Raw genomic sequence first — 17,631 nt, forward strand, 5'->3', positions numbered from 1 at the left:
CAATCCCAGCCCTCGGGTGGTAGAAGTGTAAGGACTGAATTTTAAGTCAGCTTGGGACACACGCATGGTAAAGAGCAGCAAAGGCTGCATAAAGAGACCTCGCACTGAGAGGAAGGGCAGAGGGAGACAGGGTGGAGGTACAGTGAGATGGGGATTAAGGCTGGGGTAGTTAGTGATCCCGTCTGGCAAGAATCAGACTGTAGGTCAATTTCCAAACACTACCAGCAAAAATGGGGGGAAGAAATATACAGGTCATTTTTTTTTTCAGTTAACACTCAAACTCATACACATATCCCAGGAAGCAGAGTCTAGCAAAGTCACAGGGAATCTGGCAGAAGACAAGCAAGCCCTGAAGACAGCCAGAGCAAACCTCTGTGACAAAGGACTGGACGGAAGCCCCTCCTGCCTTCCGAAGCACCAGCATCTTTAGTACCTGCCTGTCTTGGGCATCGGGTACTCACCCACACTGAATGAGAGAGCACCATTCCCTTGGCAGGCAGAGGGCCGAGGCCCACAAGATGCCAAGGAGAGCAGCCTTGCTCTGACAAACCACAAGACCAGTCTCTACTTAAACGCAACAAAACCTCCGTCCGTCCCTCGGTCCCACAGGCTGCTCAATTTCCTTGGCTCCTTAGTCACACGTGGCTATTGCCGTGGACAAGGCCACAGTGAAAACAACGTCCAGGCATGGCAGTGGGTTGTCATGGGCAAGAGGCTCAAACAGAACCTGGTTCGCCCCAGTTTGTCTCTTCCCACTTAGGCCCACACTCTTCTCCCAATCCTCCCATGACCCACTGACGCCACCACCCATGGCCGCACTTGCATCTAGAACACATGATGAGCTTCCTGCAGGCAATGGAGCAGTGAAACGAAGTCACTCTCCAGGCCACTCTAAGCTGAGTGGCTACAAACTCTACGATGCAAGGCGAGCCAGTGGCAGGCTGGCCACCGACATCCACTCACACCCACCAATCACAACGGCCTATCCAACACCACTGGCATTGATTGACTGGCATTTCTGCTTTGGGGGGCACTCATCTGGCTTTAGGCACAGTGTAAAGCTTTGGGAGCCCCCGAGTCCCTCAGAGGAGGGCGAGAAAAGTTAAGGAGCAGGTAAGATCAGCGCTGACCGCTGGCCGCAGGGCGCTGCAGGTGATACTTACTGTAGGAGTGGCTGCTCACTTCCGAGGCAAACGGAGAATGGACAGACTTGGGCTGGCCTCTGGCCTTGAAGCCCCCCTCCATCTTCCTGGCTTTGGCAGCCCTTTTGTGTTTACCTTCTCTGGAGGGTTTTAGAGACAAGCCAAGGCCTTTGGCCAGCGCTTTCCTGTCCTTGCCCAGCAGGCTGTCATATGGCGTCAAGAACCTGCCACAGCCCCCACTAGCTTTCGGTTTTCCCCCGGGACTGTCGGAAAACTTGAAGGGTGACTTCAGTTTGTCTTGCTTTGTGAGGGAGAGGGCTCTGTCTAGCTTGCTTGCCAATTGCTCCTGGTCGCTCGCCATCTTTTTCTTCTTAATCTTTAGCTGGGGAAGGAAGGTTGGGTCACAGAGTAAGACATACGGCCAAACAGGACAGCGAGTCTCTGGTCACAATGCTTATGAGACTGGGCTAACTCCTGTCCCGTGTCCTCTTGACTCGTGGCAAATCACTGAGCTAGTCCTCAGACCTTGCGTCTAAAATGGGGCCGTCTGTGTCTATCACGAAGCTACTAGAAAGATAACCAAGGTAAGGTACACAAAACATTTATTCAGGCCAGTGAGACGGCTCAGTGGGCAAAGGTACTGATGCCAACTCTTGACCTGAGTTCAATTCCCTAGAACCCACATAATGGAGAAAATAGACTCCTGCCTCCATACACACCTGACACATATGACCCCCGCGTGCACACGCGCACACACAAGTGCGTGCACGTGTGCACACACACATAAATAAAGTGGGGAATTAGAAAGAAGGCTCAGTGGCTAAGATCCTGTAATATTCTTGCAAAGGACCTAAGTTCAGTTCCTCACACACAACCCCTGTAACTCCAGCTCCAGGGGCTATGATACTCTCTGTCTTCTGGATGCTGTGGGCGTCTATCTACATTGATGTGCACACATACCCATACCCACACCCACACCCACACACTGATATACATTTCAAAACAACAGAAATCTTTCTAAAAATAAATAAAGCACTTATTAAAAATGCCTATCCCTGGGGTTGGAGAGAGATCTCTCTGGTTAAGCACACTGGTTGCTCTTCCAGAAGATCCAAGTTTGATTCCCAGCACACACAAGGTAGCTCACAACCATCTGTGACTCTAGTTCCAGGAGATCCAGCGCCCTCTTCCGGTCTCCATGGACAGTGAACGCATGTGCGTATTGTGCACAGACATACATTCAAGCAAAACACCCACATACATAAAATTAAAAAAAAATTAGCTGGACGGTGGTGGCACATGCCTCTAATCCCAGCACTTGGGAGGCAGAGGCAGGCAGATCTCTGTGAGTTAGAAGTCAGCCTGGTCTACAGAGCTAGTTCCAGGACAGGCTTCAAAGCTACAGAGAAACCCTGTCTCAAAAAACCAAAAACCAAAAACCAAAAAAAAAAAAAAAGCCTGGCCTAGTAATCACTTATTAAAAGCTGTTACCATGGTAACAATCCCAGCTGGCTATGGCTTTCCACAGCCCTGCCTGCAAGCGTCTATAGAAGAACTTTGAGAACGCAGGGCTACAGATGGGCGGGAGAAGGTAGCTAGCTGAGCCGACGAGAGCCAAGACGAGAAACTGAGCCCAGAGCGTGGCAGATCTGCTCTGCGTCTCCGCCTCCCACAGCAGCTGCCGGAGGCTGCTGCTCAGTCTACACCAGCCCGCCTGACTAAATGGGTCAGAGCTGCCAAGACAACGGCTCGGCTCGAGTGTGCCTTGGATGCTGGACCAGGGAGACTGATCAGAGCTTTCTCAGCCTGAATGTCTCCTTGCGCGTCTATCGCCAATGGTAGTCATCTGTAGAAACGAAATGTGCAGTTTCAAAGGCATCGGTGCTCTGCCATTTCAGGGTGCTGGCTATGTACATGACAGCAGGTAGCTCTGGCAGGAAGTGGCGGGAGGGGGGGGGAGTCTGGAAGGTCGGTGTTAAGAAAATTAACAAATTATCTCTCACATGAGAGGAAAAGAGATCCTGGCGTACAAAAAGTGGCCATCTTTTCACGCTTTAATTTTATAATTTTATTTTGGGGGTTTTTGTTGTTGTTTTTGCTGGTCTCATTTTTTCAAGACAGGGTTCCCTTGTGCAGCCTTACTGTCTTGGAACTAGCTCTGAAGACCAGGCTGGACTCCAACTCACTGAGATCTGCCTGGTTCTCCCTCCCAAGTGCTGGGATTAAAGGGGTAAATTTTTATTTATTTTGATTTTCTTCTGAGACAGGGTCTCACTGTAATGCCCTGGTTGGCCTGAACTTGCTATGTAGACCAGGCTGGACTCCTGAACTTGCTATGTAGACCAGGCTGGACTCCTGCACTTGCCATGCCTGTCTCTGTACACACCACCATGCCTTGATAGCTTTTTAACTTATTTTAATCCAGAGTCGGCTGCTCTGGCTGGTCTCAACAGCCAGCTTGCCCCAGGATCCTCCCAAGGTTGGGAGTTACAGATCAACCACCATGCCCACCCCAGCCGTGCAAAGGTTCTAGGGATCCTAACCCCCCTCATCGTACTGGGACATCAGAGGCTTACCCACTGAGCCATCTCCGCAACCCCAAAGCGCTGGGGAAATGAGAAATTACCCCTGGAGAACTCAGACTGAATCACAATGGCACCAAGCCCAAGCACAACACCAAGGTGTTCATTAAACAATTACACTGCTAAACAACAGAGTAACCGCTATTTGGTTACGCACTTGCGATCTACCCTCCCGCTTGATTAAGCAGCGTCTCAGTGCACACAAACCGACCTTGCTTTTGGCCCTACCTCTGCCTCCTGTTACTTTGCCCGGTCCCTGATGCCTCCTGGGCCTTCCTTTTCTCCCCACAGTGAGGAATTTAGCTCTTAGCAGTTTCTCTACAGCAGTTGGGACCAACAGACCTCCACAGAAAAGGTTCACTGTCTCCGGTATGACCTCCAGCCCCCCAGGTTGAGAATTGTGTCCCAGTGAGTATGCAAGACTGAGTTTACTAACCTGACTCATAAAATCAGAGGAAGATTCGTGATCATCCCAGCTCTGGTTCCTGCCCCGGGCTTTCGCCATGCCAATGAGGGCATCTTGGTCCTCCTCGGATCCCTTGTGTCTCTTCCTTATCCCGGCTCCCAGATCGTAGTCCTCTGATGTCAGGAGGGACTTGCTGCTCAGCCTGAAAGTCAAGCACACCATGGGGATCAGCACCTCAGCCAGGCCATACTCACAGGGAGGGGGTCGTCCACCCAGGTGGCCCTAAAGGGTTGGGCTCGAGATGTAGAAAGAAACAGTGACGGACACCAGAACGAGCAGTGTGGGAAGATAGATGATTGTTAGGGAAGGAAGCACAAAGAGAGAAGGGGAAAAAACTCCATGTCAGCATCCTCCACCAGCCTCTCTTATGCAGTTTCAAAAGGCAGACAGACAGACAGACAGACACACACACACAAACACACACACACACACACACACACACACACACACACACAAGAATCAGTAAGACATATCTTTACCAAAATTGCACCAACAGCAAAGGTCAGAAAATACTGCGGAAATCTACCATGGTGGAGGGGAGATTCTATCAAACGCTGGGATGGAGGGAACCCCTGTACGGCACCTCCTTTTCTGGAGAGCAGGGACACAGACATGTCTCTTGATTCATGAACCTGCCTGATTCTCACACTGGGGTGACAGGCATGGGCCACCATACCTTGTGCATGGGGGCGGAACCCAGGGCTTTGTGCATGCTAGACCGTTATCCCTCCTGCATGCTAGACCAGACCGTTACTCCTCCCGTCACACTGTTATTATCCCCAGTGCCCTCATGACTGCTTTTTAAATATCTGAAGAGAGACTGGAGGCTCAGAAAACTGACACTGGGCCCAATGTCACAGGAGCAGTGGGGCTGGGACACAGCAGAAAGTTTAGAATAATGGCGACACTCCTGATCACTAGGCCTGCCTCGCTGGTGGCCCCATAGCCTCTCTTCTATCTTCTCCTGTGGCTGGTGAAAGACATGTGTTCATCTCTGTTCTTTCCCCAGCTGGGAACATCCAAGGTTAAATGCAAGATGTGGCAAGGTGGGGGCCATTTTCTCATGACAAGACCATGAACACACACACACTACCGCCTCGCCACTCCAAGCCCTCGCCGACCTAGTACCCGCGCCCTTGTGTACCAACACAGGAAACTGCGCAACCTTTTTCCTCAGTGGACCTCGTGTGGCCCATTTACAGGTACACGGGAAACCTGGCCCTGGAGAGAAAGAGCCCTCACCCAAACCAGCATTCAAGCAAAACTCAGGCTGGCTGCAGTACCACCCAAGAGGACCTTGTCCCCAGAAAGCAACCCTGGTCTCCTGCGGGATCCCAGCAGACAGGGATGTATCCAGCCTGTCCTAGAAGGCTGGGGTTGAAGTGATACTTCCATCGGAAGGAGTCACGGAAAGAAGCAAGAGTTAGTCTCTGGTGGTGGGGAAGTGGGTGGGGCAGGAAGGCGGGGCCAAGTGTTTAGGTTAGAGTTAAGTAAGCCACTGACAATCTTTCTTTTCGTTCTCTTGGCTCACCCTCCTGGACTGGGCAGCGCTCCGGGCTCCCTGGGAGCTGCCGTTTAGGGATCAGAGCACCAGACACTACCAGGTCCCCTGGCGCTCAGTGGTGGGCGCCTTAGAGGGGGGCCCTGCTCCTCCCCTCCGAGCTGGGTACCAGTCAGTCCCCGATCCACCGAGGGGCCAGCCTTACTTTCCGCTACTGCTGTGGCTCTTCCCTCTCTTGCAGGGGGGCGACAGGGCGCTCGGGGTGTGGGTCCGTTTCCGCGGCCTGCCAGGGCCTCTGCGTGCCATGCTCCTATGGGCATCCTCGTGCCTGTCCCTTAAAAAGAATTCACAGGCTCGGCTGGGAACCTGGGGTTGGCGGGGCGCGGAGTGGGGCACTTGGGTCCACGCACACACCTGACGGCTACCACAATCGACCTACCAACCAGATGTCCAGGATGGGGTACAAGCTGGGGAGACACTCACCCCGAATCCCGGCGGCGCTGGAGCTTGACCAGCTCACGCTGTTTCTCTTTGTACCGCCGCTGGACCTCTGCCAGGCGCATCCGGAAGTCCAGCTCCAGGGCATCCATGTCTTCCAGGGACGACTTCATAGCAAACATCTGGAGGGAGACAAAAGAGGACGCTGATGTTTCCTGATGTCCCACCCCGTGTCGGTGACTGACTTGAATCCCACTGCTGTGCCCATTTTTGGTTGGATTTTAGAAACGGTGTTTCATGGAGTTGAGGCTGGCCTCAAACTCAGCACATAATCTTGGCCTTTTCATCTTCCTGCCTCTACTTCCAGAGTATTGAGGTCACAAGCAAGCACTATCAAGTAGTTTTACATGGTGCTGGCCCAAACCCACTAAGTAGCCTGGCCTGGACCTCTCTGCAATCCTCCTGTCTCAGCCTAGCAACTGCTGGGGTTACAGACATAAATGGTCAAGCCAGGTGATTCCATCCCCATTCCCTACTTCCTGGGGACCCACCTCTTCTCTATGTTCAGGACCCTCTCATGCCAACTTGGCCAGGTGGTAGCCACACCTAAGTGACTACACTTAGTTTAGTGAGGACAAGTGTGTTATGGACTTGCAGAGGATGGCAGCTACCCAAAACCACACAGGCAACAAAGGGCATGGGCCTCACTGCCAGTCTGCTTCCATTCCAACACATCACAGTGAGCCCAAGGGACATGCCTGACACGTGCAAGAATATGGAGGCCACGAGAGGGGAAATGGCCCACTGTGCGCCACATGATGCAGGATGGCCAGCAGGACTCCCGCCCACCAGGCTCGGCCTCTCGGGCCGCAGGAGAAATGGAGGTCGTCAGGGCTCACCCTTTCTTCCTTCTTTTGCATCCAGCTGTATTTCTTGTTGGAGCTCAATTCGCGCGGAAGCCGCAAGTTCTTGAGTGGATCCGAGAAGGGGCTGTCTAGCACCTCCTTCAGCATGTGGCTGCTGGCCGCCAGCAGGCTCTCCAGCGAGGGTCGCACAGCCAGGTTTGGCTCTGCACCTGGGGAAGGGAGAGGGATAAGTGAGTCAGTACTGGGACCTGGACCACCCGGCCAGCCATCCTGAGGCCAGACCAAACTCCCAGAAACTGCAGTCAGCTCTGGTTCAACTGTGGCCACACGGCCACGGAGCACTGGGATCTACTGAACTGAAGCCATACTGGGATGCAGGACACCGTCAAACACAGGAGAACGCTTGGACCTGGGGCATGGAACGGCTTTGTCCCTGTGGTGTGACCACCACAGGCCGGCAGAGGCTCCTTCCCAGGACGACTGGTACCCATCCCATGTTTCCACTTAATTTTCTCACTGGCAAATGTGCTGTTCCCCACATCAGAAAACAGGTTCGGGGAAGCAGGTTCGTACCTGTTACCCCAGCATTTGACCGCCTGGGCAAAAGGACTTCCCGCCTTCCAAAAAAACAAAAACAAAAAAAAGGGGGGGGGGAAGCATACTCAAAAAAGGCAAAGCTGATCAGGTAAGGGGTTTGCTGCTCTTGCTCAGGGGCTGAGTTCGGTTCCCATCACCCATGCTCCACAGCTCACACCCACCTGTAACTCCAGCTCCAGGGGACCCAAGCCCTCTGCGCCTGCACTCGCGTGCACACATACACACTTAAAAATAGTATATATACATTTTTAAAAGGCCGGGGATGGGCGCACACCTTTAATCTCAGCATTTGGGAGGCAGGAGCAGGTGGGTCTCTAGACGTTTGGGGCCAACCTGGTCTACATAGTGAGTTCCAGGCCAGCCAAGAAAGAGTACACAGACAAACTGGATCAGGGAAATGGCTTACTGGGCAACTGTAAGGCACTGAGCTCAAACGCTCAGAATGCATGTACAGCCCAGCACAGGAAGACATGCCTATAGCTCCAGCGAGACAGGAGTTAACAGAGGAAAATCCTCAGAAACTCAGAGAACCAGCTAGCCCAGCACATCCTGTCGCAAACAGGTATAAAGTGACACAGACACCAGAGGCTGTTCTCAGACCTCCACACACATGCCGTGGCATGTCCACATCAATGCTAACACACGTGTGTGTGTACATCAGAAATGCATACAAAAGAATGTATTTAAAAACAAATCAAGCAGAAAGATGTAGACCCCCCCCCCACACACACACAGTCTCCTCTGGGCAAGGATGTGACACAGTGTGCCGGAGTTCCAGGACTGTATTGTCATGTTCTAACATTCCTAACACGCCCAGCCTCCTGTATAAATATTAAAACACAAAGGAGGGCTGGGGGTGTTGACGAGGTCGATGCAGTTCTTCCTAGAACGCACAGAACCACGGGTTCAATCCCCAGCACGACGTAAATAGGCGTACTGCCACACAATAATCCCAGGACCTAGGTAGTAGTAGTGATGGGTTCAGGAGTTCAAGGTCATCCTTGGTTACAGAAGGAGTTTGAGGGAAGCCTGAGCTACAGGAGACCATGTCTGGTTGCGGCTAGCCTGTCTCAAACTCCAATCCTCCTGCCTCAGCCTCCCAAGTGTTAGAATTAGATCTGAATCACCATGCCTGTCTATTTTAATTTTGTTTTATTTTACTGTGTGTGTGTGTGTGTCTGTGTGTGTGTGTGAGAGAGAGACAGAGACAGAGAGAGACAGAGACAGAGAGAGACAGAGACAGAGACAGAGAGAGACAGAGAGATGGAGGAAAAGAGAATGTTCTACATCTACATAGTAGGTCTGAGAAGGTCAAAGGACACTTTCAGAAACTGGTTCTCTTTCCATCCTCGGTTCTAGAGAATCAAACTCAGGTCCTCACTTAGCAAGCACCCTACTCACGGAACCCCTTGTCAAACTGACATTTTCTCTTGGATCTTAAAGCTAACCAATTTTGGTGTACCATTCAAGCATGCTTGAGAAAAATCACACAATCACCCACGTCTGAAAGCCAAAAGAGTGAGCGTGAATGATCCCAGCACTTATATAGTAACCAGGTCTCAAAGTCTGGTTCCCAAAGCAGGCTGGACGGGGGCTGTCATGTTGGCTGGATCAGCGAAGTCATCCTGCATTTCCCCACTAGATGGCAGCAGTGCTCTCCTGAACAGGTGACAACCGCCAGGCCTGCTGCTGCCAACATCCCATTCAGCACAAAAATCTCTCCCCTCTCAGGGAAAAGCAGTGGTTTCGGTTTTTATTTCATTTTTTCCCAATTTTTTATTTATATATAATTACAAACCTTTCCATTTTGGTTTTGTTTTGAGACATACAACTTTAGCTGACCTGGAACTCACTACGTAGACCAGGCTGGCCTAGGACTCTGCCGGGATTAAAGGTATGTATATTGCCACATATAATTATTTTTTTTTATTATTTTATGTGTTTTGCCCGGTGTGTGTGTGAGTGAATTCACATGGGAGTGCACTCCATGCATTTCCACAGTACACGAGAGGTTCAGAGACCAAGTGGAGTGTCAATCCTTGCCTCCTTCCTTGATTGAGAAAGGGTTTTTTGTTCTTGTGTGTATACCATCAAAGGTCAATGAACTCAAGGACCCTAAGCTCCAATTTTGTTGTAGCAACAGAGGAATGCATACCTCTGTGGCCGGGTTTCTATGGGTTCTGGGATTTGAACTCAGATCCTCGCACTTATGTGACAAATGCTTTACCCTTGAGCCAGCTCCCCAGGTCCCAGCTGCAGGCTCCTGTGCTGCAAAAGGCATGAACTCCAGTGGGCCCATGGGGCGGAGTCTGAGTTCTTACTAGGGTTCTGGGTAGCCGGGCAGGCCCACAGGCACGGAGGAATTACTGGAGGCACCAGTGAGAGCAGGGAGCCCGGCAAAATGAGGTCAACAGAGAGAAAAGTAGAACAGGGAAGAAGAGAGAGGCAGAAAAGGGAAGAACCAATCTGGGGATGCACAGGGAAAAAAAAAATCTCGAGATGGCTTCAGTACCCAGATTCAGCTGTATCCAATGCTACTTCATCGTTGCTCAAACTCTGGTTCCAGGAGCAAATAAAATCTGCCCCCTTTTGGGGGGGGGGAGGGAGGGGAACAAAGACAAGGTCTAACACAGTAGCCAAGACAAGCCTCAAATTCAGTATGTAGCTGAAGATGACCTTAAAGTCTGAATCCTCCTGCCTCCGTCTCTTCACGTGTCCGGAGTACATGCCTGGTTTAAGCGGTACTGAGGATGGAACGTCCACTACGTCATGCATGCTGAGCAAGCCCTCTATCAAGTGAGCTACATTCCCTTTATTTCATTGCACTTATTTACTTGTGTGTGCGTATGTGTGACACGCACACGTCCATGCTGCAGCACACATGTGGAGCTCAGAGGACTTTTGGGAATCTATTATCTCTACTATGTAGGTCTGGGCTCAAGACCATCAAGGCTTGGTGGTAGGTGCCTTTACCCACCAACGCACCCACTACCCTGACCCAACCTCTCTCCAAGCCAATCTAACATCTAAAAAACTCCTGCACGTATTCATACAATACCAGGGGAAGGAGACAGAACTGGAGGCTTAAGTCCATCAAACAACTATGTTTTCTCACTCCTCCCACATTCACTTTAACACTGGAGACTCAACCACTGAGCCACACCCCTGCCCTCACTGGGGGATTCTAGGCAGGGGCTCTACCACTGAGCCACACCCCAGCCCCTCACTGGGGTTCTAGGCAGGGGCTCTATCACTGAGCCACACCCCAGTTTCTCACTGGAGGATTCTAGGCAGGGGCTCTACCACTGAGCTAATCCTTAGCCCTCTTTTTGCTTTTTATCATGAGATCAGGGTCTCAATTAATTGCCTAGGCTGGCCTTGTATTCTATCTAGCCCAAGCTGGCCTTAAATTCACAATTCTCCTGCCTCAGCCATCCGTGTAACTGGGACGATAGCCTGTGCCACCAAGACTGGTTTTATTTTTTTAAAAAAAAAATATTTATTTACTAATTATTTGTACAATATTCTGTCTGTATGCCTGAAGGCCAGAAGAGGGCGCCAGACCTCCCTACAGATGGCTGTGAGCCACCATGTGGTTGCTGGGAATTGAACTCAGGACCTTTGGAAGAGGAGGCAATGCTCCCAACCACTGAGCCATCTCTCCAGCCCCAAGACTGGTTTTAAAATTAAAAGCAAAAGCAAAAACAAACAGAATGTGAGTAAGACATATTCTGGGAGCCTTGGAAGTTTTTAAGAAAAGAAACAAGCTAAACTTATAAAATCTACTCCGTAGCCCAGGCTGGCCTGGAACCACAGAGAGAGACCAGCCTCAGGCTCAGGAATGCTGAGATTATAGGCACGGACCACCATCACTGGCTTTTACCAATATTCAGAAGAATCCCAGACACCTTCAACCCAGAGCTTACCTGTGCCCTCCTGGCCCCTGCGGTCCAGCTCCAGCTCGGCTATCTCACTCAGCAGGGTGATACCCTGCAGGAAGCTGTGCTCCAGGCCTAGGTTGGGGGCAGCGTCCACCTTCTCCCCGGCTGGGACCCCAGCACCCAGAGAGGGGAGAGGCCTGGCCTGAGGCAGCTCGGCTGCAGCTGCCAGCGCATTCATGCCAGCCAGCGGGTCCTCCAGGCCTGGCAGGAGTGATTCAGAGCAGCTCTCCTCTAGATAGCAAGTGCTGCCCGGGGCAGGTGCAGTCTCCTGGGCTTCCAGGTTCAGACACTGGCCCTCTGGGATGGGCAAGTCACAGTCAGAGAGCTCCAGGCTAGGCTGAGGCTCAGTCAGGGACGCCTGGGGCAGGCTGTCCTCAGGTTCTGCCTCTGCCATGGGCCCTTCCATTGGCACGTCCAGGGGTACCTCCACTGGCTCCTCCTTAGTCTCCACCAGTGGTTCAGGTGTCAACTGTGTCCCCAGCTCCAGGGCAGCCATGCGGGGCTCTGTCCTATCCGGCAGTTCTAGCTGTGGTTCGGCCACTTGTGCAAAGTCCGAGGCTTCAGAAGGCTCCCGACAGCCCTGACCCGCTGTGCTCAACGCCTGGGCCTCCAGCAGGCCACCTCCGCAACCACCAGCAGGGCTCACAGCCACCATGGTCTCTGGGACAGGCAGAGCCAACGGTGACTCGATGGGAGGCAGCTCCGTGGGGCCCTCTTCGACATCCTCAACCTCAGCCTTCACCTCACGGTCGACCAGCGGCTGCTCCTCTGGGCTGTCCCGGGGTGGCTCTGGGATCTTGGAAGGTGACAGGCAGATGGGCTTATCTTCCGGAGACAGTGCCAGGCGCTCAGGCCCATCAGCAGGGAGTGGCACGTCCGGGGCGAGGCCATCGGCGTCAGCAGCAGCGGTGGGCTGCAGCAGGAAAGGGTAGGGTCTCCCGTAGTGTGGTGGCAGGGCTTGGAACGGGTACCTGGGGGGGATATCTGCCAAAGACAGAAGAAGTCAGAGAAGGGGCTCCCTAGGGCTCTGACCTAGCCTCACAACCTGCGACAGAAGACACAACCTAGAACCAACTGCGCCTGCACGGTGGGGAACACCTGCCCCTGCTGAGCCTGAAACAACCCACAAACCTTCTACATGTAAGGCAGCCACCATCTTGTCCTCAGCCTTACAGTCGTAAAGGTGAATCGGTACTGAACCAGAATCAAAGGTTTAAACAAGGTCTATGAAGATCTGTCTCTCAGCCTGGACTGTGTACCACCCCGATAAAGCATGCATTCAAAAATCTCATAGCAGCTAGGTGTGGTGGCACAAGCCTTCAATCTCAGAATTGGGGAGGCAGAAGTCCACAGACCTCTGTGAATACAGAGACATCCTCAGCTATACATTGAGACACTCTGTCGAAACACAACAGAGCAAAACCCTTCACAGTAACAGTTTCATCCTAAGAGGTAGGGAGGATTGTGGCTGCATCAGGCCTGACCTCAGGCCTGGGCAATGTCCAGCAGGAACCCCCTACACCACAACAGTTTACCAGAGAGAATGCTCGAGGCTAGGACCACGCTTACTCCTTACACCAAAGGGCTCCAGAGAGGGCCAACCGCCTGCCCAAACCAACACGGCACTAAGACAGGATTCTAACCAAAACCCAAATCCTCCCAGGTACAAGCACTGCCCCCAGAAAAGGGGACACATACCTCAGAGCCCAGAGCCACCTGCGGCCAGCACTGATGGACACAGGACACTGGGACCGCATGTGTGTGGGGTCAAAGAGGCTGCCCAGATGGGAACCTCTGCATGTTCCCAGGGAGTCTCAGCAGTGACTGCACGCAGGATTAACAAGGGCAGTCTGTGCTCTGAGCATCCCTCCTGCATGGAGGCTATGAGGGCTGTGGCCCCCGTCCCGCCGTCCCCCCACCTCTACGTTAACAAGGGACCGGGAAGAAATCTCAGCTACATTCTCACTCCAGAGTTGGACAGTGGGATATACAGAGTGCTCAGCCAGAGAATAAGTGCATGAATGAGTGAATGAATGAATGAATGAGCGAATGAATGAGTGAACGAGCCGGTGAATGAACGAACGCACAGTGAACAGACAAGAATGAGGGACTGAACTAGGCCTCCAGTGAACACTCAAACCCGGTGTCCACGGCCAGGCGGCCCCTGTCCTGCTTTCGCACCCACCTGTGAAAAGGGCCTGGAAGGGGCTGGGCGCCTCCTTCTCCACCTCCAGGTCTTTCTTCTCCACCACGTTCTCGGGAGCCTCTTCCTTGCGGGTGAGGCCAGGGGTAGGTGGTGGGGAGGCGGGCGGTGGGCTGCTGGGGTGCGAGCTAGGTGTGGCAGGGTAGGTGTAGGCCGGTGGCTTAGACACATCCTCAACCTTCTGGATAACCTTGGCCTTCAAAGAGGTCACGGGGGAGGCTCGGGGAGATGGGGGTGGGCTCACAGCCTTGCCGTGGGTGCCTGTGGAGCCTGCAGTGGGCTTGCGAGGCAGCAGCCCTGGACCAGCAGCACTCAGGCCGGTCTTGCCCGTGGTCTCCAGGCTCCTCTTGTTCACCTTCTCCTCCATCTCAGTTCGATGCTCCTGGGCTTTCAATCGCTCCTGCTGGGGAATGCGACAAGGGGTAGGGTCAGCACAGCAGGACCCGTCATCACCAGCCCTGTCCCTGCAGACTCCAGCTCCAGAGACTATCAGACAAGATCCAGGCCACCCAGGCCACCCAGGCCTCCCTGTCCCAAGGCAGTACCATAGACCTTCCACTGTGTCTCATAATAAACAGGCATTCTATGGAACCCAGTGGGCTAGAGGGTAGGGCACAGAGCCTTGGCTGTTACAAGGGGGGGGGGGTCCACAGACTAAAACCCTTGACACCAGGACTCTGGCCCAGTTGGGCCCCTCACAGCTGCAGTAAGAGCCCCAAGCACCCAGACCCCAGCACCCCGTGCTGGGCTCGCACAGGGTGCAGCACTGAGCTGCCTTAGCCAAGCAGCACTGAGGCACTGACAGCAAAAGGAAAACCTAGCTCTCCAACAGCCAGAACTCACAAGGGCCTGGCCGTACCCCAGACACACTCCCGCAACCGCCCTCTACCTAAGAGCTAAGTAACTAGCCATTACTAGGACTCCCGTTGCCCGGAAGCAGAAACTTCAAGACCAGAGAGGTTAAGTCCCTAGCTGGAAAACACAGAGCTTGAAAAATCTCAGTGCGACTACCCAACTGATTACTCCAGAGCAGCTCCTGCCTGGAGACAGAGAGGCAGGAGAGATCCCTCTAAGATCCCTTGGGTATCCAGTTGCAATACCTCCGATCCACAGCTCACCTCAGTCATGTTTTTTTTTCCACTGCTCACTGGGTCCTGTCCCTAGCAGGTGCCATCCACCACACCTTAGCTTTCCTGCCCAACCTTCCCTTTGTTCCTCTGTTCAGTCGGATGCTGCCTCCTCCAGGCAGCCCTCCCTGACCGCCACTCTCTTCTCTCACCGGGGCCAGGACTCACCACCAGCTGTGCACTCCGCTGAAGCTCCAGGGCCTGGGCAGCCTGTTGTTGCAGGTACAGCAGCTCTTGCTGCCGCAGAAAGTGCTGCTGGGAGAAGAGCTGCAGCTGCTGGGCGTGGTGCAGGGGGCTGCGGCCTGGCGGGTACAGAGCCGGCCAGAGAGGAGGCACTGCCGCTCGCTCCATCAGCTCAGCTGTGAAGACAGACAATGGGGGGGCTGCACCTACGGTCCCAGCTCCTGTGTGGGCTCTCATCCCATTTCTAGAGGGAGATGCCGTGGTCCAGTGCAGACAGCCAGGCAACTCCAGAGCCGTGGCTCCTGCTGGCTTCCTTGGCCTGGAATACTGTTCCCCATGTACAGATGCCCACCCCTCAACCAAATTCCCAAGTAGATAGAAAGTCCTCAAAGGTCACGGTTGGAGCAAGCCAACCTGCAGGATGGTACCAAAGCCACCATGGGGACCCCAATCCATGGTCTGCAGAGTGGGCCCCAGAAGGGACAGGGACACCCAGGCCCCACAGATGACCCTAACTGAATCTCCCGGAGTTGCCAGGATCTGTCTCTGGACAGGACTGAGGTCAGCTTTCTGGGCCCCCTTGTCCCCACCCCAGATGCAGAGCGGTCCCAGCCCCATGAGAGGCCAGCACCTGGCTGTGACATAGGAGTCACTTACCAAAATGAGGCAGGTGATCGCTAGGGATAACCACTAGCTGGCCAGACTGGGGATCCCTGACGAACTGGTAAGCCGATGACAAGGAGCCCCCTAAGCCGGGTGGGAAGGCAGGGGCCATGCCCTGGTGTAGAGAGGGGGCTCCGAGGCCTGGGGGGAGAAACCCAAGTTCACGTCAATGTCATAAGGTTCCAAACCCACAACAGCCCCACGGTCCCTGATCTCCACTGAGAATCCCAAAGAACCCTGAGGAGAAAAACCCCCATGAAGCGACACTCACCGTAAGGGTGTCCAGCAAGCCACATGGATGTGCTGCCCGAGCGAGGCAGCCAAGGGTGCGCGGCCAAGTGAGCTGCGGGGTCAGCAGACCAGCGTCCTGAGCCTGCCAGCGTCGGGCCCCCAGTCACCATGAGGTTGGGGTTCAGACCGTTAGGAGCACAGCTGGTGGGGTGCAGTCGGGCCAGATCAGCCAGCTCCTTGCTTTCTCTGCAAAGGGAAACAGAGGTGTGGGAACAGCTGGTGGCCCAGGAATGGGGGGAGGGGGGACACAGCCCAAGGAGCAGACAGGACGAGCCTGGGGACAGCCAAGGCTCTGCCCATGGTGGCCTGGCTCTCAAGGACCATGGTGAGACTTAGAGGTCTCTTATCACCCTGCCCCCACCCTCAGGTCCCCCAAGCCCTCACCGGAGCAACTTCTCCTGGTCCCGGTCCAACCGTGTCCCTAGCAGCCGGTCCTCCCGGTGGTGTCTGGCTCGATCACAGTCGTCATCAGTGCGGCCATGCCCTGGGGGCCCAAGGTGACAGTGAGTCCCCCACCAGCAGCCTCCAGATTCTCTGTATCTTTCCCCACCGCTTCCCTCCCCTTGTGCATGCAACAGAACCTTCCAGCAACACAGATCCTTATGATCCGGGACCCCACTAAGGAGTCTCTGGCCCAGGAACTTCCCATCCTGTCCCTCGCACCCCAGGAGCCTGCCTGTTACTCATATGACAGCTGTGGTGGGAATAACACCAGCAGATACAAGTTCAAACACAATAAAATCTAACCAACACAGCATGCATGGTAGCAGTCTCCTTTGATCCCAGGACTCAAGGGGCAGAGAGACAGGTAGATCAGCCTGGTCTGCAGAACAAGTTCCAGGACAGCCAGGGCTACACAGACAAACCCTGTCTCCAAATACAAAGGCATGAAAATTTAAAAAATAAAATAAAATAAAACAACTGGGCATAGCAGCACACACCTGTGATCCCAACACTGGGTTGAGGCAGGAGGACAGATAAGAGTACAAAGCCAGCCTGGGTTACATACCAAGTTCCAGGAGTTTCAGAGTAAGATCCTATTTCTTTTTGTTGGCTTGTTTGTTCACTGTTTGAGACAGGGTTTCTCTGTAGCTTTGGAACCTGTCCTGGAACTAGCTCTGTAGACCATGCTGGCCTCTAACTCAGAAATCTGCCCGCCTCCCGAGTGCTGGGATTAAAGGCATGCACCACCACCATCTGGCTAAGATCCTATTTCTTAAAAAAGGTGGAAAGGAGGCTCAGTGGATCAAGTTACTAGTTCCTGCCAAGCCTGAAGACCAGAGTTCAATCCCCTAAATCCACAAAGTAGAGAGAACAGATTTCTACAGACTGACCCCTCCCCTCCGACCTCCACGTGTGCACAGTGGCATGTTGGTATGTCCATGCCTATACATACATATGAACACACAAAACAAATCTCTTTTTCATTTTTATTTTATGCATATAAGTGTTTGCCTGTATGTATGTACATGTACTACGTCCATGCCTGCCTGGTGCTCCAGGAGATCAGATGAGGGTGTCTGGAGTTTCACATGGTTGCAAGCTGGGAACTGAACTTGGGTCCTGCACAACAGAAAGCCCTCTCCACCCAGACATATGTATTTAAAGGGCGGTGGTGGTGCACGTCTTTA

At 53.3% G+C, this 17,631-nt stretch overlaps 1 protein-coding gene across 5 annotated transcripts in view; it reads right to left on the reverse strand.

The window, feature by feature from the left end:
- Positions 1-17,631, reverse strand: part of Tnrc18 (trinucleotide repeat containing 18) — a 92,312-nt gene that overhangs the window by 34,983 nt on the left and 39,698 nt on the right. For 3 of the 5 annotated variants that reach the window (XM_005368000.3, XM_013354070.2, XM_026789746.1), the window contains 11 exons: positions 16,385-16,484; positions 15,981-16,186; positions 15,704-15,850; positions 15,032-15,222; positions 13,719-14,139; positions 11,519-12,517; positions 7,029-7,204; positions 6,175-6,311; positions 5,897-6,025; positions 4,161-4,332; positions 1,164-1,524 (listed from right to left, as the gene is read on the reverse strand). In XM_005368000.3, coding sequence (XP_005368057.1) covers positions 1,164-1,524; positions 4,161-4,332; positions 5,897-6,025; positions 6,175-6,311; positions 7,029-7,204; positions 11,519-12,517; positions 13,719-14,139; positions 15,032-15,222; positions 15,704-15,850; positions 15,981-16,186; positions 16,385-16,484 — 3,039 coding nt within the window. The remainder of the gene's footprint in view (positions 1-1,163; positions 1,525-4,160; positions 4,333-5,896; positions 6,026-6,174; positions 6,312-7,028; positions 7,205-11,518; positions 12,518-13,718; positions 14,140-15,031; positions 15,223-15,703; positions 15,851-15,980; positions 16,187-16,384; positions 16,485-17,631) is intronic. The other 2 variants (XM_026789747.1, XM_013354073.2) reach the window with 2 other exon arrangements.

Source organism: Microtus ochrogaster, unplaced genomic scaffold (genome assembly GCF_000317375.1).
Source record: "Microtus ochrogaster isolate Prairie Vole_2 unplaced genomic scaffold, MicOch1.0 UNK27, whole genome shotgun sequence".
Taxonomy (NCBI): domain Eukaryota; kingdom Metazoa; phylum Chordata; class Mammalia; order Rodentia; family Cricetidae; genus Microtus; species Microtus ochrogaster.